General features: G+C 48.1%; 9 protein-coding genes across 9 annotated transcripts; 4 read left to right on the top strand and 5 right to left on the bottom strand.

The window, feature by feature from the left end:
- The first annotated feature begins 188 nt into the window (after positions 1-188).
- On the top strand, positions 189-2,179 carry P175DRAFT_0504749 (2,3-bisphosphoglycerate-independent phosphoglycerate mutase). The gene is made up of 4 exons (XM_040897944.1): positions 189-419; positions 496-1,233; positions 1,294-1,876; positions 1,947-2,179. Exons 1-4 carry the CDS (start codon positions 389-391, stop codon positions 2,155-2,157), a joined length of 1,563 nt encoding a protein of 520 aa, XP_040748849.1. The 5' UTR covers positions 189-388; the 3' UTR covers positions 2,158-2,179.
- A 555-nt stretch (positions 2,180-2,734) lies between these two features.
- Positions 2,735-3,401, bottom strand: P175DRAFT_0504748 (tubulin-binding prefolding complex subunit YKE2). The gene is made up of 4 exons (XM_040897943.1): positions 3,323-3,401; positions 3,025-3,220; positions 2,874-2,934; positions 2,735-2,809 (listed from the first exon to the last, which is right to left on the bottom strand). The coding sequence occupies exons 1-4, from the start codon at positions 3,381-3,383 to the stop codon at positions 2,759-2,761; spliced, it is 369 nt and encodes a 122-aa protein (XP_040748848.1). The 5' UTR covers positions 3,384-3,401; the 3' UTR covers positions 2,735-2,758.
- Positions 3,402-3,783: 382 nt separating this feature from the next.
- P175DRAFT_0496174 (AAA family ATPase VPS4) lies at positions 3,784-5,327 on the top strand (the record flags this gene model as incomplete). The annotated part of the gene is made up of 4 exons (XM_040896113.1): positions 3,784-4,088; positions 4,198-4,527; positions 4,593-5,043; positions 5,106-5,327. The coding sequence occupies 4 exons, from the start codon at positions 3,784-3,786 to the stop codon at positions 5,325-5,327; spliced, it is 1,308 nt and encodes a 435-aa protein (XP_040748847.1).
- A 636-nt stretch (positions 5,328-5,963) lies between these two features.
- P175DRAFT_089843 (uncharacterized protein) lies at positions 5,964-6,681 on the bottom strand. Its single transcript, XM_040901125.1, has one exon. The coding sequence runs from the start codon at positions 6,560-6,562 to the stop codon at positions 6,182-6,184; it is 381 nt and encodes a 126-aa protein (XP_040748846.1). The 5' UTR covers positions 6,563-6,681; the 3' UTR covers positions 5,964-6,181.
- Positions 6,682-9,176: 2,495 nt separating this feature from the next.
- Positions 9,177-10,386, bottom strand: P175DRAFT_0423906 (putative spindle-pole body protein (Pcp1); the record flags this gene model as incomplete). Its single annotated transcript, XM_040893117.1, has 2 exons — positions 9,177-9,719; positions 9,778-10,386. Coding segments are annotated over 2 exons (1,152 nt in total), but the record flags the coding sequence as incomplete, so codon positions are not given.
- A 316-nt stretch (positions 10,387-10,702) lies between these two features.
- On the top strand, positions 10,703-12,725 carry P175DRAFT_0486956 (putative regulatory factor Sgt1). The gene is made up of 3 exons (XM_040895651.1): positions 10,703-11,027; positions 11,090-11,289; positions 11,344-12,725. Exons 1-3 carry the CDS (start codon positions 10,763-10,765, stop codon positions 12,685-12,687), a joined length of 1,809 nt encoding a protein of 602 aa, XP_040748844.1. The 5' UTR covers positions 10,703-10,762; the 3' UTR covers positions 12,688-12,725.
- Positions 12,726-12,972: 247 nt separating this feature from the next.
- P175DRAFT_0526492 (AMMECR1 domain-containing protein) lies at positions 12,973-14,622 on the top strand. The gene is made up of 2 exons (XM_040899472.1): positions 12,973-13,831; positions 13,912-14,622. The coding sequence occupies exons 1-2, from the start codon at positions 13,272-13,274 to the stop codon at positions 14,393-14,395; spliced, it is 1,044 nt and encodes a 347-aa protein (XP_040748843.1). The 5' UTR covers positions 12,973-13,271; the 3' UTR covers positions 14,396-14,622.
- On the bottom strand, positions 14,359-15,114 carry P175DRAFT_089800 (uncharacterized protein). Its single transcript, XM_040901124.1, has one exon. It carries the CDS (start codon positions 15,017-15,019, stop codon positions 14,621-14,623), a length of 399 nt encoding a protein of 132 aa, XP_040748842.1. The 5' UTR covers positions 15,020-15,114; the 3' UTR covers positions 14,359-14,620.
- P175DRAFT_0466430 (serine/threonine-protein kinase) lies at positions 14,965-16,852 on the bottom strand. Its single transcript, XM_040894910.1, has 4 exons — positions 16,372-16,852; positions 16,176-16,266; positions 15,773-16,103; positions 14,965-15,690 (listed from the first exon to the last, which is right to left on the bottom strand). The coding sequence occupies exons 1-4, from the start codon at positions 16,549-16,551 to the stop codon at positions 15,081-15,083; spliced, it is 1,212 nt and encodes a 403-aa protein (XP_040748841.1). The 5' UTR covers positions 16,552-16,852; the 3' UTR covers positions 14,965-15,080.
- Between the last annotated feature and the right edge of the window lie 1,343 nt (positions 16,853-18,195).

The following is an 18,195-nucleotide window of genomic DNA, read 5'->3' as shown; positions in this document are numbered from 1 at the left end:
TACGACAGGGCTGGGTAATTGTTTAGGGAAGAGCCGGAAGGAGATGAAAATGGATGGAGTGACGTCGGGAAGAGCCAAACCGTCACCGAGAGTCTTGTTCCAGTTGGTGCCCCTCCCCCTCACATCCAGTGGAATTGTTGCTCACCGAAATAGCTTCATCTTTTCTCTTCTTCTTCTCTTTCCTTTCTTGGGATTCTTGTTTCATCCTGCTCCATAATTTGACCCTCTTTCTTCCATTTATTCGAGTTACTTTCTGTAAGTTTCCTCTTTTTCTATTTCTCTCTCTTCCAGTCCCTCTTTACTCGCAACCACGAACAGAGGGAGCAAAAATAAACACCCTCAATTGACTCGATCATAGGTGTTTTACCTCCAGAAGTACTTCTTAATCATGGCTAAGGTTGATCAGAAAGTCGTTCTGAGTATGTGATTATCCCCCCCGTCCCCGTCCCCCTCTCGAAGTCCTCTTTCCGGAAACTCGTTAACAAGACAATCCAGTCGTCATCGATGGTTGGGGTATTGCTGGGCCCAACTCCCCCAAGAAGGGCGATGCGATCGCAGCCGCTGAGACTCCCTACATGTCTGGTTTCGCTGAGGCCGATTCTAAGACTGCCCAAGGTTACACCCAGCTAGAGGCCTCGTCGCTCGCCGTCGGATTGCCTGAGGATCTCATGGGAAATAGTGAGGTCGGCCACTTGAACATTGGAGCCGGTCGTGTCGTATGGCAGGACAGTGTCCGCATTGACCAGACCCTGAAGAAGGGAGAGTTGAACAAAATCGATAACGTGGTTGCATCCTTCAAGCGTGCTAAGGATGGAAATGGCCGTCTTCACCTGCTGGGTCTCATCTCTGATGGTGGTGTCCACTCCAACATCACTCACCTCATCGGACTGCTGAAGGTCGCTAAGGAGATGGAGATCCCCCAGGTCTACATCCACTTCTTTGGTGATGGACGTGACACCGATCCCAAGAGCTCCAATAAGTACATGCAGCAACTGCTGGATGCCACCAAGGAAATCGGCATTGGTGAGATTGCCACCGTTGTCGGACGCTACTACGCCATGGATCGTGACAAGCGCTGGGACCGTGTCGAAATCGCCATGAAGGGTATTGTTTCCGGAGAAGGTGAAGAGAGCTCTGATCCAGTCAAGACCATCGAGGAACGCTACGGAAACGGCGAGACGGATGAGTTCCTGAAGCCCATCATCGTCGGAGGCAAGGAAAGGCGTGTGCAGGGTATGTCTCTCTTGCTTTCCCTTGAAAATCAGGGCAATCCCAATCGCTGACCACTTCTAGATGACGATACCCTCTTCTTCTTCAACTACCGTTCTGACCGAGTCCGCGAGATCACCCAGCTCTTGGGTGACTGCGACCGCTCCCCCAAGCCCGAGTTCCCTTACCCCAAGAACATTCACATTACTACCATGACTCAGTACAAGACCGACTATACCTTCCCTGTCGCCTTCCCTCCCCAGCGCATGGGCAACGTGTTGGCTGAGTGGCTCGGCAAGAAGGATGTGCAGCAGTGCCACGTTGCTGAAACCGAGAAGTACGCTCATGTTACTTTCTTCTTCAACGGTGGTGTTGAGAAGCAGTTCCCCGGCGAGGTCCGCGATATGATTCCCTCCCCTAGGGTCGCTACCTACGACCTTGACCCCAAGATGAGCGCGGAGGGTGTCGGTAAGAAGATGGAGGAGCGTATTGCTGAGGGCAAATTCGAGTTCGTCATGAACAACTTTGCTCCTCCTGACATGGTTGGCCACACTGGTGTCTATGAAGCCGCCATCCAGGGTGTTACTGCCACTGACAAGGCCATCGGTGTTATCTACGAGGCCTGCAAGAAGCACGGCTATGTGTTGTTTATTACCGCTGATCATGGGTAAGTTTGGTGATTTCCATTTCTTCTTCGGTGTCAACTGAACCTCCGGTCGCTAACGCATCTTGATAAGAAACGCCGAGGAGATGCTCACCAAGGAGGGCACCCCCAAGACCTCTCACACCACCAACAAGGTTCCTTTCGTTATGGCCAACGCTCCGGCGGGTTGGAGCCTGAAGAAGGAGGGTGGAGTGCTGGGAGATGTGGCACCCACTGTGCTCGCTGCTATGGGTATTGAGCAACCCGAGGAGATGACTGGAGAGAACCTGCTGGTCAAGGCCTAGATTTATAGTACATATATAGCGATATCTATTTTTTTTATGTGTTCACTAGATACAACACTTGTTTATGAGGAAATGAATAGTAATGGAGTTTTGCTTGTCATACAAGGTTGATTATAGCGGAAAAGAAAATAAAGCCGATACATTATTATATAATGTTTATATTGATTCAAGTTTCTTTCTTTCTTTCTTTCTTTCTTTCTCTTTTTGTGAAGCGTGAATTAATACATTTCATAAAAGCTTGCATCTCAGATTTATCAAGTGGGTATATGTGCTTGTCCTTTGCCATTCATCCCCTATTCCAGCACCACCTATGAGATTCAGAAGTTGAGACCCCCATTCTTTCAGCCAAAAAAGGGTAACTATCCTCATAAATTCCTACCGACCCATTGCATTCGTTTTATGTTCCACCTTGGGGAATTCCGTATTCCGTATATTCGTCAGGAGTCGGGGCGGAAACTCTCATTCTTCCCCACGGATTTCACGGCGTGTATTTCCTTCATTCTAGCCTTTTGCTCGAGATCAACTTGGGCGTGATATATCGCACGAAGCCAAGTGTCTTATCGAAAAAAAAAAATCACTCCAGTTCAACTTCCAGCTGAGTTCAAGCAGATGCCGCAGCCGCCTGTTGAACCTGGCTCTGGAATTGCACAATCTAAAACAAACAATAAGAATTCAATCCAAAATAGAGAGCGTTGAGTCACCAAGAAAAAACATACCTCCGTCCGTTTCTTGTCACTCTTGTCCTGGTTCTCCTGGATCTGGCCTTCAATCCGTTGGCTAAACATCTCAGTTAGCGAAGCCACTCCTGGCGCAGGAACCACACCACCCTGCGCCCCCCCCCCCCCCGATCTAGCCATAAAAACATACACTTCCTTCTCAATAAACTCTAGACGTCCATTGACGGACATCATAGCCTCGCTCTTATCCTGCTTCAGCAGCACAGGCCCGACCAGCTTGTAGATATTTGCGTCATCGTCTAACGAGGTGAACTCTTTTTGGACGCTCTTGTTCTCCTGCTGTTGTGATTCCAGCTTCTGGCGCGCTTCGACCAGACCGTCTAGTTCTGTAATTGAGGATTGACTATTAGTCTCGGAAGGACGAATAATGAGGAGGGGTTGGGAACGAGAAGTTCTCTCCTCTTGTGCGGGCGCAATAACAAACATACCGGTCTGGAGAGCTTGGAATTCATCCGAAAGAGCTTGGAGCTGCTTCTGTGGATCAGCCATGATATATCGGGAACAAGAAGAAAAAGAATAATGGTCGTCAGAGAGTAAGGAAGTAAGTAGTACACTGTAACGAGAGAGGGGAAAGCGACAGAATACATATATGTAGAGGCGGCAGAAAAGCAGCCGGTAAACCAACGCCGCCTTTCCCAGCGACTGGAGTTCTCTCTCCAAGAAAGAAGTACAACAACATTTTTGCTATTGCATTCTTCCTCTTCCCTTGGCTGTCTATCTATCTATCTATTTGTCTACCGGTGCTTTCGCTTTTAGTTCCTTATTCTTTGCGGACTTCCACTTCAAAGTTCCCTCGTTTTGTCTCGTTCCCATCTTCCTAGCCAACCAGGCAACATTAGGATATCCAACCATATCAACGACCCTCGTTTCCTCCTCCCCGTCAGCCAGAATGAGCAATACCGATTTCCTTGGACGGGCGATTGACACGGTCAAAAAGGCTATCGAGAGCGATAATGAAGGCGAATACGAGAAGGCCTATCAGCTCTATTACTCCGCACTGGAGCTATTTATGCTGGCCCTAAAATGGGAGAAGAATCCCAAGTCAAAGGAGATGATTCGTGCCAAGACGGGCGAGTATATGGATCGCGCGGAGAAACTCAAGAATCACTTAGCCCAAGCAGATAATCGAAAGAAGCCCAGCGCGATAGGCGCTAATGGAGGGAAAGTGGCGCATGGGAGTGGGAAGGGTAGTGGGTATGTGGTCTTGTTCATCCTGTTACTTGGAGAGTGACACCTGTTGGTTTGGTTGTTTGTTTTGGGTTTTTGCTGACCTTTCCTTTTTGCGGGGTTGGTGGATGTTTAGGAAAGACGATGATGATGAAGATGCAGATTCCAAGAAGTTGCGCTCTGCCCTTGCCGGTGCTATTCTCTCCGACAAGCCAAACGTGAAATGGGAGGATGTTGCGGGTTTGGAGAGTGCGAAGGAGGCTCTGAAGGAGGCTGTCATTCTTCCGATCAAATTTCCACATCTGTTTACAGGAAAACGGCAACCATGGAAGGGCATTTTGCTCTATGGTCCTCCCGGCACTGGAAAGTCGCATCTCGCCAAGGCCGTTGCGACAGAAGCCAACAGCACATTCTTCAGTGTTAGCAGTAGTGACCTGGTGTCGAAATGGATGGGTGAGAGTGAAAGGTATGGCTGGTTATCTTTAATGGGGTGTGCCTGGTTCGCGAACTTTTCTAATCCTCTCATTGCAGGCTGGTGAAGCAACTTTTCAACATGGCTCGAGAAAACAAGCCGGCTATTATCTTTATCGATGAGGTTGACGCTCTTTGTGGACCTCGCGGTGAGGGAGAATCCGAGGCTTCCCGCCGTATTAAGACCGAACTTCTGGTCCAGATGGACGGAGTGGGTAAAGATTCGAGAGGCGTCTTGATTCTTGGAGCCACCAATATCCCCTGGCAGCTCGATGCTGCCATTCGCCGCAGATTCCAACGGAGAGTTCACATCAGCCTTCCTGACATGAATGCGCGCATGAAGATGTTCATGCTCGCCGTCGGGCAGACCCCATGTCAGATGACACAGGCGGACTACCGAACCCTGGCAGAGATGAGCGAAGGCTACTCCGGCAGCGATATCAGTATTGCCGTCCAGGATGCCCTGATGCAACCTATCCGTAAGATTCAGACAGCAACCCACTATAAGAAGGTAAATGCAATGCCACTCCCCAGATGGACATTTGTCCCATCAATTGCTAACTCAGGCTGCAGGTGATGCACGAAGGTGCAGAGAAATTAACCCCATGCTCACCCGGTGACAGCGGCGCAGTCGAAATGAGGTGGGAGGACGTCGAAGCAGAACAGCTCCTAGAGCCGCCTCTTATCCTCAAAGACTTTGTCAAAGCCGTCCGCAACTCCCGACCAACTGTCAGCCAAGAAGATCTGAAACGAAACTCGGAATGGACCCAGGAGTTTGGCAGCGAGGGGGCTTAATCCACACACACACACACACACACACACACACATATCTCCTCTATGAGGACTCAGCTGATCATTTTTTGTTCATCATCTCTCTGGTAATGAATCTGATAGACTTGTGTGTCTTCATAAATTATGTTTTACGTCTACGTTCACCTACCCTATTTGTTGGCTATGTCTGCTTTTCCGCTCGAATCTTTTCCCTCCCCCTTTTTGCTCTTATTATACTCCACGAAAGAAACGACATTTCCTCCCCTATACACCCCATCACATATCCTTTGCACCCACCCTTTTGTCTACTCGTCTCATCGCTCCATGTTCTTTCGCATATCATCGTTGTATCTGGTTTTGTGCTATTTTGCCTTACATATCTGGTGTTAGAAGCGTTATCGTTGTCGGGCAAGGCTAGGCCAGGCGAGGCGTTGAATTTGTATTCTTTTCTTTTCTTTTCTTTCTTTCTTTGGCCTTTTTTTCAAAGCCTTCATCAACCCCCATTGTATCTTCTCCAAGAGATATAACCATGAGTTGATTCGAGGCCGGATTTAGTTCTACTCCCAAGAGCAAAAAAAAAACCCCCATCAATCAATTTTTTTTTTAAAAAAAAATAAAGACAATACAATGGGCAACGTACCTCGACGATACGCGTATTTGTTGTTATTCCTCTATTCTGGGTATATATATAAACTAACAATATGTCATATCATGTAGCTAGCCCTGTTTCATATAGCACAATGAGAGAATAAAGGTATAGAATAGAGCCCAGCGACAGGCCTGTCATCATCAGAAACTAAAACTCTTGACTATAGAAGACTATAGAAGACAAGAGAAGAGACGGGAGGAGAGGGGGGGGAAAGGCAAATTGACATCTCTCATTGTAAAATATGCACATCATCCAACTTGAATATAAAAAACAAAAAAAAAAAAACAAAACTTCCTTCCTTCCTTCCTTCCTTCCTTACGTATTGTATTCGTGCTACCCGTACAAGGGCACAAATCATGCAATCCCAGACGCCCTCAAGGGAACAAGAATAACAGCAAAACCAAGCCAAGCAGGATAATCTAATACAGGCGTCGCTGGCGAAAAGAGGGGGGGGGGGGGAATCATAATGTAGGAAATATAAACAGGGAATTGTAGGCTGACACATGAAACAAAAAAAAAATGAATAAAAAAAAAGAGAAAAAGACAGAGACAGAGACAAAGAGAAGAAAATAGAGCCATCGTTATAGGAAACACCCACTGCATCTCCCATGTCCCATGCATGTACTTACTTGGCTGAAGTCTCTCTCCGCTTGATCACTTCGTGTTTTGCTCGTTTCAAGCCCTCGCCGATCTTTTTGGCTTTCTTCCACTCGCGTCCCATTCTTTGCATGCGGACAATAGCCTTGACCATGGAAACGGCAGTCTTGAGCTTTGCGTGAGGACTGCGGATTTGGCTACGGTCACGGGGTTTGACTCCCATCTCTGAAATCATTCTGAGGTCCGCTTCGTTACTGTAAAAGAAAGAAAGAAAGATTAGTTAGTTCCGAGTGAGATTCAACGATGGGATAGACGAACCAGGCAACCCGAACACGCTCCCCAAGTTCCATCAGACCCTTGCTCCAGGCGAGATCGCGACGGAATTTTTCTTCGCGCTTCAGGCGAGCACGAAGCCAGAGAATTTCCTTGCCCAGCCCCAAAATCTCCTTCTCGTGCCTGGTCTTGAGATCCCCTCCCTTAGCACCTGCCTTCTCCATGGCTTGTTTGTAGCGATCGTGAAGCAGCTCGAGCTCCTTGGCCGCTGACTCGGCCTTGCGCGCACAGGATGCACGCTCGTCGCGGATCCTCCGCATTTGGGCTTGAGTTGAGCTGAGTTGAGCTTCTCTTTCAGATACCTGGAGTGCCAAAGTCTCGGCTTCGAGGGTAGATTGCTTGAGCAATTCGTGGAGATCGCGCTGGTCTTCTTCGCGCATGGCTGCTCGTTCAAGGCCATGGTTCTTCGATTTCAATTCCCTCAGAGATCGGTGCGCGTCAGACAACTGCTTTCGTAGATTACGGACCTCTTCATGGAACTTATTGGACGGGGATGACGAAGGCGATTGGATCTCGTACTTCTTGATCAGGGCGTCATGTAGCTCTCTTTCGAGCTCGACGACCCGAGACTTGTAAGTACGGATAGAGGACTTCTGGTCAGCTTCACGCTGAAGGAGCGCCTTCTCTCGTTTTCGAACCTCGTCCAAATTATGACGAAGGGCTGACAGGTCCGCTGCAGCACCTGGCTGCTCAGCATCAACCGGTGGCGGTTGCTCGAGGAGCTCCTCCAGCTCGTGGATGCGCCTTTCGAAGCGGCTGAGTTTACTCTTCGCCAAAGCGAGCTCTCGATCTCTGCCACCGGAGGTAGTGTGCAGTTTGTCCTGGAGCTGTTCGATTTCAGCCGAAAGACGATTTTCCTCCAAGGCAGCTCGCTCAATTTCAGAACTGAGCTGCTGCTCAAGTGACTCCTTAGTTTCCAAGAGCGTTAATTTGTCATCTTTAAGTCGTTTGAGCTCACTCTCTACTCGGAGGCTGGACTTCCGGAGCTCAACCTTTTCTTTATCGAATTTTGTCGTGTCCTCAACTTGGCTCTGAACTTGTTGGAGTTGCACCTGAAGCTCATCGCGCTCGGCCTCGATCTCGGTCTTGATCGCCTTCAAATCATGCAACTCAACGTGTGCATTAGCCAATTGGTCGCGAAGCTTTTGCTTTTCGCCCACAATCTTCTGCAACTGGCCCTCCTGCTCGGCTGATCCTTTCTGTACCCGGCCCTTGGCGTATTGTTGTTCTTCCTCCAGGCTTGACTGCAACACCACGACCTCGTCCTCCAAGGCTTGTATTTTTTCTTTAAGGTTCGACTCTGCACGTCTCGCAAGACGAAGCTCTTCCTTGACGGAGAGAGCTTCGCTTCGCAACTGATCGATAGCCTCCCGCTTCGAGGACAAATCATCGTTCAATTCCTTCACCTGGCGGCTGAGAACAGCCTCCGCATTAAAGTGCCGCTCTTTTTCACTATCAATAACGTCTTGAAGCTTGGCTTCTTTTCCTGTTAAAGTATACTCAACCTGCTCGAGCTTTTCGATGGTTCGCTTGAAACCAGCCGCTTGGTCTTCCGCCCTGTCCTTCTGAAGTTGTAGGCTGCGCTTTGTGCTTTCCCATCGGTCTTCCTCAAGTGCAAACCGGCCTTCTTTGTCTTCAATCTCATGGTGTAGGCCCTCGATCTCTTCTTGCAATCGCTCAATGTCTTCGAGATATTGGGAACGTACATTCTCCATATTTTCCGCTGAGCGTTCTTTCTCAGCATCCAGCGTTTGGCGGAGTTCGAGAATCTCAGACTGCGATCTGGCTAGTTCACCTTGCAGATTGCCCGATTCATCCGTGAGTGCATGATGGCGAGTATGAAGTAGGTCCCTCTCCTCTTGTTTGCGTTGGATATCATCCTGCGCGGCTTGGAGTTGAGCAGATAACCTGTCGCGTTCCTGATAAGCCAGCTCCCGCTCTCGTCTGACTTGAGCAAGGTCTTCAAGTAATTTCTGTTTTGCCTCGTCCAGACTTTGTTGAGCCTTCTGGGTCTGCTCTTCGAGGCTAATCTCTTTTCGAGTCCGAGATTCGAGTCCCTCTTTGAGCGCAGTGTTCTCTTGACGGAGTTGACTGATTTCTTCCTCGAGCTTCCCAGATTTTTCCTCCAATTGTCGAGTTAGGCCGTTGGTGCTAATGGACTTATTCGCCATCTCATCGTGGAGCTCTTGGAGATTCTCATCTGCTTGTTTTTTTTCCTCTTCAGCCTGTTCTTGGGCGTTCCTGGCTTGCCTAGCCTCATATTTTGCCTCTTCAAGGGACTCTTGCAGTTCCTCTAGCTGCTCCCTCGCACGTCGGAGCTCTGATTCTAGCTCAGAGAGTGCGTCATTTTCTTGGCTGCCCTTATCCTTCAATTCTTCGATTTCCTCTTCTCGCTCTTCGATGAGGCGATCCTTCTCCCTCAGAGAAGCCTCCAGGTCTTCAATATCATCTCGAAGCTTATCGAACTCCTGAGATTGGGAGTCCTTCACGTCTCTTAGCTGTTCCTGAAGATCCCTCACCCGTTGATCCCGGCTTTCGATTTCCTCTCTCATCAAGTCCATATCTCTCTGTATCGTCTCATCAGTCTGTCTTCTGCGCATTTTCTCCCTGAGTTCTTGAAATTGTTGACGATAGGCTTCTAGGTCGCGTTCGGCTTGTTGAAGACTCTTCTTGTATCGTGAAATATCGCGTTGCATCGTGAGTTTCGAGACCTTGAGTTCTGTGTTTTCCACCAGTGCGGCTTGGTTGTAAGCCGGGCCAGCTTTCTCTAGTTGTTCCTGCAGGAAATGAATCTTTAATTTCAAGCCGAAGTTGTCCTTGTCGAGTTTATCGATGATCTGCGCAAGTTAGCACTCAGCATAAGTTCAATTACCGCGAGCTGTCCTGCTTCCTCACCTTTTCTTGCTCCTTCAGCGTCATATTGCTTCCGTCATTTAGCACTCCGCCTCCGTTCCTACTAGCAAGTCCAGCGAGCGGTGTGCTCTGGACGCTACTGCTGGCGACTTGTGGGAGTGGTGTAGAGTCATCAACAGTCGCGTCCTCCTCATCGATTCCCGTCATATCCATAGCCGGTAGGCCCGGTGTGTTCACATTGCTGCGATAGCTTGCTCGCAGGTAAGCCGGAGTTTTCGGTCCACCTACTCCTCGAGTCGTAGCAATATTTTTCATGTAATTATTCTTAACGGCGCTTCGCAACATCGGAGTGAACTCGCCCTTTGGGACCGCCGTTGATGGAAGTTGTTGTCGGCTGTTCAACGCGCTTCTGGTGGGCTTGGTTGCGGTCGTCGCACGCGGTGTGTTGAGCTTCGAGCCTCCAGTGCTGCGTCTTCGTCCATCACCCATGACTTTGAGCACATCATCATCCTTCGATGGCGTCTGAAACGAATTTTCTACCGAATCCAACGCCGATAAATTGTGTCGTCCCACGCTGCGATAGCCGTTGGTCAGGTAAGTCGCGTTTGCGTCCACTTCGGTGCGCGGGGTGTCGATATACGGGTATGCCATCTTCAAGGCCAAACGCGCGAGAAATGTCTAAATTCAGTCGTTGCGAAAAAAAAAAAATATAATAATCCTGTGCCATCCAGCGCGCAACCATCCCCAACAACACAGTAGAGGAACTTGAACGACAATAGAAGAAGCAGGATGCAGTATGAGATAGACGTGTTTTGGGCGGTGAGGATAATCTTCCGTCTTGTTGACATCTAATTCAAAACGGCTTAGCGTAGAATGGCGGCAGGTTTCGGGCCGCGGGATTTTCCGCGTCTCGTTTGGTATGAAGTCATACCATCCGTAATTTTAGCGGCCAATTTCTGGAGACACAGGGGGAAAGAAACAGACTGCCTCTGTTCAACTTGGCGTGCTTGTTGAAAGGGCTGAAGTCATGGCGCCTATGTCGCAGGAGGATATTGAGTGGTTCAAGTCCACTTTCCGCCCAATTCCCAAGCCTGAACTGCCAGATGATTGCGTCGAATACTCACTATACTATATCCCTCCAAACCCCGCCCCCGCCACGATCGATGAGGTTGCAGAGACGCGAGCGCGATTGACGGAAGTACAAAGGACTGCAGCGGAACTGGTAAAGGATCTCCTAAAAGACTATATCTGGCAAAGGGAGGGGTTTCGGCTCGAGATTACGAAAGACGAGGGTACGCTCTAGCTTCCTGTTTTCTAGGTGCATCCAACATATTTTTAACTAAGGAACGCACAGGTGTAACCTCACTGAGCGGGCGATCGAATTTCGGAGACTCGATTGAAGATGAATGGGTGATAGTGTATCTCCTCCGCGAATTGACAAAGAAACATAAGGATATCTGGGCTAGAGTAACAGACAGTGATGGTCAATTTCTCCTAGTAGAGGCCGCCGGAGCTCTGCCTTCATGGCTGGAACCCGATATAGCCGATAATAGGGTTCGTTTTGCCAATCCCGCGTTCTTGTTTAGGGTAAGACTGACTAGTCAATAGGTGTGGATCAACCAAGGAGAACTCGTCATAATCAAGCCGAAAAAAGAGAATAATAGGGTGACAGAGAGACTATCATTGTCGGAATCAAGGCAAATACTAATGGGGGAGCCCGGTCGACTTATGCGCTCAGCTATGGTCCAGGAAGAAGCCTTCTACCGCCTGCGCAACTATCCCAAGCAAATCAGCGAGAACCTCCACTCAGCTCTAGTAACCATCCCCCGCAAAGTTGCATTTCTTTTACATCAAAAACCCGCCTACATTTCGGCGGCTGTTGAAGCCTTCTATCTCAGAGACCCCATCGCATTAAGGCCTCTTCGCGCCAAGGATACAGACAGTCTTGTCTTCAAGCCCGAGGATTTCGTTACAGTGAGCACCCGCTTCACCCGAGTTGGCTATGCACAGGTCAAGAGTCAAGACTTCCCAGCCCCAAAATCTTGGGTCGGAAAATTACCCACGGCCGACGACCGACTATTGTATGATCGCGCTGAGACCGGCATGAAAGTTACATGTGGTTTTGAAATGCTCCTCAGCGACCCCCACAACCAGGACAAGTCGTCTGTACGGGAGATGAAGTTAATCCTGGAGGATCTAGACACTGGAGATGAGGAGCTGCCCACAAATGAAGAGATGGAGACATGGGATAAGCGTGAAGATGATGAGAAGTGGTTAGATATCAGCTTTGAAGACTTAGACAAAGAGTTGAAGGGGAAGAGGAAGGATACAAGTGGGGGGGAACAAGCTGCTGGCACATTTGGCGACTCAAATGCCCAGGAAAATCTCCAGCGAATTGTTGCCCAGTTCGAGAAATTCCTGAATGATGATTCAGCTGACTTTAACGGTGCCGACTTCTTTGACGATTACGACACAGATTCCGATGTCGACGATGACGAGGACGAAATTGACAGCGATGGAGAGGATAAAGAAGCGTCTTTCGACGAGGAAGAGTTTTCTAGGATGATGAAAGAAATGATGGGCCTACCATCAATGCCCGGTCTCAGTGGGCCATCACAACTCGACCGAGTGAAGGAGCTAGATACCGAATCCGAGGACGATACGGAGCAGATACAGCAGTTATCCAAAGAGATGGAGGCCGAATTACGAGGAACCGGAGTTCTCGACCTGAACCGCCCCGGGGACAATCCCAAAGGGACACGAGCCGTATCTCAAGGGGGGTTAGAGACAGAAGAGAGTCATGAACCCGAAGTTGGTGAGGAGGACATCAATATTAATCTAGTAAAGAACCTGTTGGAGAGTCTTCAAGGCCAGGCTGGCTCGGCAGGTCCGGCGGGGAATATGCTTTCGATGCTGAACCTGCCAGTCCCCAAGGACGATCGGCACCAATAACGGTTCCGCGATCGGGATCCCCAAAAATTAAATCATATATGAATACCTTGTCTTCTGCTGTGGTAGCCCTGTAGCCTCGTACCTATTCGATTTGGAACCATGAAGCATTGCGTGATTTCCTAAAAGGGAAAGCAGATGATATCACGAGAGATAAGATAAACCATCAGATCACGTGTCTGTTTATCTTATCGCCGGCTGTTATCTGTAGAGAGTCAGCAATTCCCCTCTTTGTCTCCTCTTTCCTTCCTTCCTTCCTTTCTCCCTTCCACAACCCCACCACGGTCTCAACCCCCCTCAGTCTGTGCAACACGCTGCTCCCTTTGCTGTTTCCTATGAGGCCAATCCAGCTCAAGCCCACTTGAAAGCCTCCCACGCAGCGTTTGATTTTCTCCGTGTATCTGATCCGGGTTAAGTAAGCCGTGGTGGTGGTAGAATTACTTGGTGCTGTCCAGTGATATACTTGCCAGCACTGGTACTTAATTTAGAATTGCCGCAACCACTTTAGCCATCTCGGACCCAAAAAGACCACGTATAGCATTCTTGTTATTAGCTGGTGTCTAGTTCCGCTTGGTTCGGTGTTGAAGATGGCAACTCCAGCTCACTGTTACTATTGCTTTGAGAGCCTTGCTGCCTCGTACAATGGGGATGACCCCATCACTCTCACTGCTGTTGAAGAGCTATGGGAAAGATATGAGCGGTTCCGAAAATTTGCTGCGCTTCAGGACAGCAGTGAATCGGCTTCCTTGGGGGAGAGCGATGTCCCTGGCCGACATATTGTAAACGACGGTGAGGACATAGACCAACGGGCGTCTGCAACGTCTCGCCCTCAAACCATGAAAATTCCGAGTACCGACGGTCTGCAACCCCAGGCGTCATCAAAGTCTAGTGTATCCACCACGCCGTCTACAGCATCTAACAACAACTCCTCCAACTCCCTCTTCTCTAGCGTTCCCACGCCAAGCTCGGTGTCCACGCGGTCTGATGTGTCGGGCTTGAAACAGCAGAAGCTAAGCGACCAGAAATACCCACTGTTCGTGACGTGGGAGACCTTGTCGAGGAGTGGCCATAAATCCTTGCGGGGATGTATTGGCACGTTTGAGCCGCAAGAACTCGCCTTTGGTCTCAAGTCCTACGCTCTCACGTCGTACGTAATAGTGCCTTCCAACCCCGCACAGATCAACTACTTGCCGGGTATCTTCAAGAGCTAATAAAATAAAACTGCAGTGCCTTTGATGATACTCGGTTTTCCCCAATTCCAGCATCTCTCCTTCCTTCACTGTCGTGCTCTTTAACTCTACTAGGCAGTTTTAAACCTTGTACTAATGCATTGGATTGGACCCTCGGCATTCATGGCATACGTATATCCTTCATCCACCGCGGGAGACGCTACGGTGCGACCTATCTACCTGACGTCCCTGTCGAACAAGGCTGGACCAAAGAGGAAACCGTGAAGAGTTTGATGCGCAAAGCCGGCTGGGACGGCGCATCCGAAAGTACCGCAAGGAGATTCCTTCGAGGTGGCAGTAGCCCTAGCAGCAACCCTAGCTCAACAGCACCGTGGGACCAGGTCTCAGACTTCAAAGCAGTCAAGTACCAAGGGCTCAAATCTTCTGCTAGCTACTCGGAGTGGCAGGAATGGCGGCAGTGGGTGATGTCCCTTGGAGATGGGAGTGAGAACCTGTTGTCCCCAGTTGCGGGAATGGAATAATATCTTGCGAGGTTCCAATGCGAGAAGGGGAGGGTATATAAAGGCGACCTTATCTTCTGTCTCCGAGTAGTTATGCATTTGATAAGAGCCATTCATAATGGCGATAATAGTGTGAACGGCAGCTATGAGACGGTTGGGCGTCTGTTTTAATTTTTGGTTAATACTAACAGGGTTTCGGGCTTTAAACCTAACATGCTATAATGGGATTACACTTAATGAACTGGCTTAAATCCTTCCTAGTATCTCAATGGAGCACTCATTCAGGTGCAGTGCAATCTTGTAGGCAACATGGAGAATGCTCATCGTAAATGGAGGCATGTAACATGATGAGAGAAAGCTGATAATAATATAATATATTAATAACTCTGGAGGATTCAGTCCTTTCCAGGAAAATATACATAAATAAATAATAATGCTATAAGAAATATAAATATTTACTACACAGCTAAAGCAGACATACATGCAAGCAAATAAACAATAACTGCCCATATTTATTACTGACATGACAAGAACAATACAGTTACGTAGGAAAAAAAAAAAATTAAAGGGCCCATGTACCAAAGGACAAACACGACAAATAATAAAAGGAGCAACTGTTGATTCAGAGGAAGGGGGTATTAGCATCAATATCAAGGATTGGTATGGTTGTTTTCTATTAAAAAAAAAAAAAAGGGGGGTTCATTAATCATTCAGTCCTTTTTACAGTTCTGCTCCACAGCCCAGCCACTGCTTCCTTGACCCTTCGCTCCTGTTCTCGGATTTGCGCCTCCGTCTGCCCACGGGCATTCCCGCGACTATCAATTTCCATGGGATCATGGCGGGCGCTGTTCGGATGTCCATGGTCAGGAACGATTTCGTTCCCGTTGACATGTTCGGGCTTGGGGTCGACGCTCATCATGCCGTCCATCATGAGGCCACCGCTTTCGCGGAGCTTGTTGATCGCACGAACCGTATCGATGGCTTTGTGCAGAGTGCGGCGGGCGTTGAAGTTCTTCTTCACCGTTGGGAGGAGATCCTCGCCAGAACCGAGGGCGTCGCTGGTGGTGTCGTAAGGAGGGTTGACCCAAGGGTGCTGGAGGGCTTTGTGAGCGGTCATGCGGGCGTCGGGGTCGACGGTGAGACAGGCTTTGATGAAGCCTCTTGCCGTTTGCGAGACCCCTCGCCAGTATTCGAGAGGGGTAAATGAGTAGTCTGCTGCAAGGATGGCCTGCATCTCTTCCAGGTTGGAGTCACGATCAAAGGGGGTATATCCACATAGTAAGAAGTACGTAATCACACCGATGGCCCAGATATCACTGTTTTCTAGTCAGCTATTTCAATTCTCTATAGTCGCAGAAATGGCGAGAAATCCGTAAAGGGGGGGGGAAAAAACCATACACAGGTTTTCCGTGGCCGCTCTTCTTGAAGATCTCAGGGGCCATGTATCCCGGAGTACCACAAGTCGTCGTGAGGACATGGAACTGCTCCTCGTCCATAATTCTAGACAGACCAAAATCCGCAATAAGCAAGTCTGCATTGTCTTCGGGCGTGCGGAATAGGAGGTTCTCTGGTTTCAAATCGCGATGGACGATTCCATGGTCATGGAGATAGGCCACCGCAGAGAGGATGGCACGAATAAGGTCGGCGGCATCGGACTCATAGTAACTTCCTTTACGGCAGATGCGGTCGAAAAGCTCTCCGCCAAGCGCGAGGTCCGTAACCAGGTACACTATCAAGAGGAAAGAGAATCAGTCTTCATCGGCAGGCAACCATCTAACACGACAGAATAGGGATACGGTACAGTTATTCATTGTCTCGAAGTAATCCACGAGAGTTAAGATGTTTTGGTGACCCATCGACACCTTCTTCAAAATTGCGATCTCATTCCGAACCTGTGATTATACCTCAGCCGATAGTCCCTCGCTGTTGGAGAGAAACCTCGTCGTCTAGGAACCATCCTACTCCACAGACGCGGGTGGTGGGAACTCAGCAATTACCATGTGTTCACGCCCCTGCATCAGCCGCTTATTGATCACTTTCGCTGCATAATATCGACCCGTATCGATATGTACACATTCCTTGACCACCGAGTAGGAGCCTGCTCCTAGGGTTTTTCCAGTTTTATATCGACAGGGCTGAACCTTTGGCCGCTGGCCAGCTTGAGCTTGGGATGCCATTGCCGCAGAAATAAACGGACGTCAGTGACTCGGGGTGCGAGGTATACAATTCGATTTGGCCTTGGCGAGACTCGAGGCGACAGATAACACGATGTCTACCCTGAGGCGGTACAGTCAGAGCGGAACAGACTCGAACAAAGGAAGCGTGGGGTAGAATCCAAGGCAGCTATACGGCCTAGAATTGAGAAGACTATGAAGACTGACCAAGGGACAACTGGGGCAGAGAGAAAGAATGCGATATCTTGCAGTGTTCTCTCTGCTGTTCTTCTTCTCAAATACTTACGGACTGCGGGGTTCCGGTGTAGCGCAGGAAAGCTGGATCAACACCTCTCGACTAGGCGCAGATCATGGGAGAAGATAGGTGATAAAAGGCGCAAGGAGAAGAACTGGATATCGAGGGTAATTAATTTATAGGCAAAGCCAATCAAGGGTGTCTCAAGAACAATAGAAGGCGAAGAAGCCAAGATGTGGTAGAAGTTGCAGTTATTTAGAGGGGGGGTTTCAAGAGTTCTTACCATACTGTACTGTACTGTACTGTACTGTACTGTTTCACACTGTTTCACACTGGAGGTTGCGGCTCGCCAGGTCGCCAGGTCGCCAGGTGGCTACCAAATTTGACTAGTTGGGACCAGTAATAACCAAATTTCATTACCATATGTGACAATACTAGTGGTAAGTCAGTAATATATTCTGTAAAGCTGCAGGATTCAAAATCATCTATCTGGTAGTACTGGTTATGACCAGTCATGCCCAATTCAAGTAGTAAAATACTACCTGGCGAGACAAGATTTGGTATGGTATACTTTTCATGGTATATTACAGTAGAATATATATCTAGTTATTACTAGTAATATCTAGAAGTTCTAGTACTACTAGTAATTACTAGTAAAATTAGAAGTTCTAGTTATTACTAGTAGGGCTAGTAGTACTAGAACTTCTAGATATTACTAGTAATAACTAGAATTTCTAATTTTACTAGTAATTACTAGTAGTACTAGAACTTCTAATTATAATTAATAAAAATAAATATATACTAATCTTTTCTAATAATCTATATCTTTTATCTAGATAGTAGTAACTAGAGATTCTAATAATTACTAGATATTACTAGTAATAACTAGATATATATTCTACTGTAATATACCATGAAAAGTATACCATACCAAATCTTGTCTCGCCAGGTGGTATTTTACCACTTGAATTGGTCCTGACCAGTCACAACTAGTACTACCAGATAGGTGATTTTGAATCCCGCAGCTTTATAGAATATATTACTAACTTACCACTAGTATTGTCATGTATGGTAATAGAATTTGGTCATTACCAGTCCTACCTGGTCCCAACTCGTCAAATTTGGTAGCCACCTGGCGACCTGGCGACCTGGCGAGCTGTACATTCTTCACACTGTTTCACACTGTTTCATACCATTTCATACATTACTCTGTACTAAACTATTACTTAAGTAAATAAGTATATATCCTCTGTATAAATATATAGGATTAGGAAGATAAGTATAGATCTCTATCAAGTTACTATACATCTAAACAACCCAGATGAATAGGGACTGAGTACATATATAGTCAAGATCAGAGAAAGTCTTATAGAACATCATCATTATCATAATACTCAACCATATACAAAAGT

The sequence above is a fragment of the Aspergillus ochraceoroseus genome (genome assembly GCF_002846915.1).
Source record: "Aspergillus ochraceoroseus IBT 24754 chromosome Unknown P175scaffold_10, whole genome shotgun sequence".
NCBI classification, from domain to species: Eukaryota; Fungi; Ascomycota; class Eurotiomycetes; order Eurotiales; family Aspergillaceae; genus Aspergillus; species Aspergillus ochraceoroseus.
This window is presented reverse-complemented; position numbering and strand designations above follow the sequence as displayed.

Excerpts from the sequence above, each read along its gene's own strand:
- P175DRAFT_0526492 (XM_040899472.1), top strand. The coding sequence starts at position 13,272 with ATGGCAACTCCAGCTCACTGTTACTATTGCTTTGAGAGCCTTGCTGCC. Across the intron at positions 13,832-13,911 it reads AAGTCCTACGCTCTCACGTC|TGCCTTTGATGATACTCGGT; the intron begins GTACGTAATAGT and ends ATAAAACTGCAG.
- P175DRAFT_0504749 (XM_040897944.1), top strand. The coding sequence starts at position 389 with ATGGCTAAGGTTGATCAGAAAGTCGTTCTGA. Across the intron at positions 420-495 it reads TGATCAGAAAGTCGTTCTGA|TCGTCATCGATGGTTGGGGT; the intron begins GTATGTGATTAT and ends AAGACAATCCAG. Across the intron at positions 1,234-1,293 it reads CAAGGAAAGGCGTGTGCAGG|ATGACGATACCCTCTTCTTC; the intron begins GTATGTCTCTCT and ends GACCACTTCTAG.
- P175DRAFT_0504748 (XM_040897943.1), bottom strand. The coding sequence starts at position 3,383 with ATGGCTGATCCACAGAAGCAGCTCCAAGCTCTTTCGGATGAATTCCAA. Across the intron at positions 3,221-3,322 it reads ATTCCAAGCTCTCCAGACCG|AACTAGACGGTCTGGTCGAA; the intron begins GTATGTTTGTTA and ends CCTCAATTACAG. Across the intron at positions 2,810-2,873 it reads GTGACAAGAAACGGACGGAG|ATTGTGCAATTCCAGAGCCA; the intron begins GTATGTTTTTTC and ends TGTTTGTTTTAG.
- P175DRAFT_0486956 (XM_040895651.1), top strand. The coding sequence starts at position 10,763 with ATGGCGCCTATGTCGCAGGAGGATATTGAGTGGTTCAAGTCCACTTTC. Across the intron at positions 11,028-11,089 it reads CGAGATTACGAAAGACGAGG|GTGTAACCTCACTGAGCGGG; the intron begins GTACGCTCTAGC and ends AGGAACGCACAG. Across the intron at positions 11,290-11,343 it reads CCGATATAGCCGATAATAGG|GTGTGGATCAACCAAGGAGA; the intron begins GTTCGTTTTGCC and ends ACTAGTCAATAG.
- P175DRAFT_089800 (XM_040901124.1), bottom strand. The coding sequence starts at position 15,019 with ATGCTAATACCCCCTTCCTCTGAATCAACAGTTGCTCCTTTTATTATT.
- P175DRAFT_0466430 (XM_040894910.1), bottom strand. The coding sequence starts at position 16,551 with ATGGCATCCCAAGCTCAAGCTGGCCAGCGGCCAAAGGTTCAGCCCTGT. Across the intron at positions 16,267-16,371 it reads TGCAGGGGCGTGAACACATG|GTTCGGAATGAGATCGCAAT; the intron begins GTAATTGCTGAG and ends GTATAATCACAG. Across the intron at positions 16,104-16,175 it reads CTTCGAGACAATGAATAACT|TGTACCTGGTTACGGACCTC; the intron begins GTACCGTATCCC and ends TCCTCTTGATAG.
- P175DRAFT_089843 (XM_040901125.1), bottom strand. The coding sequence starts at position 6,562 with ATGGGAGATGCAGTGGGTGTTTCCTATAACGATGGCTCTATTTTCTTC.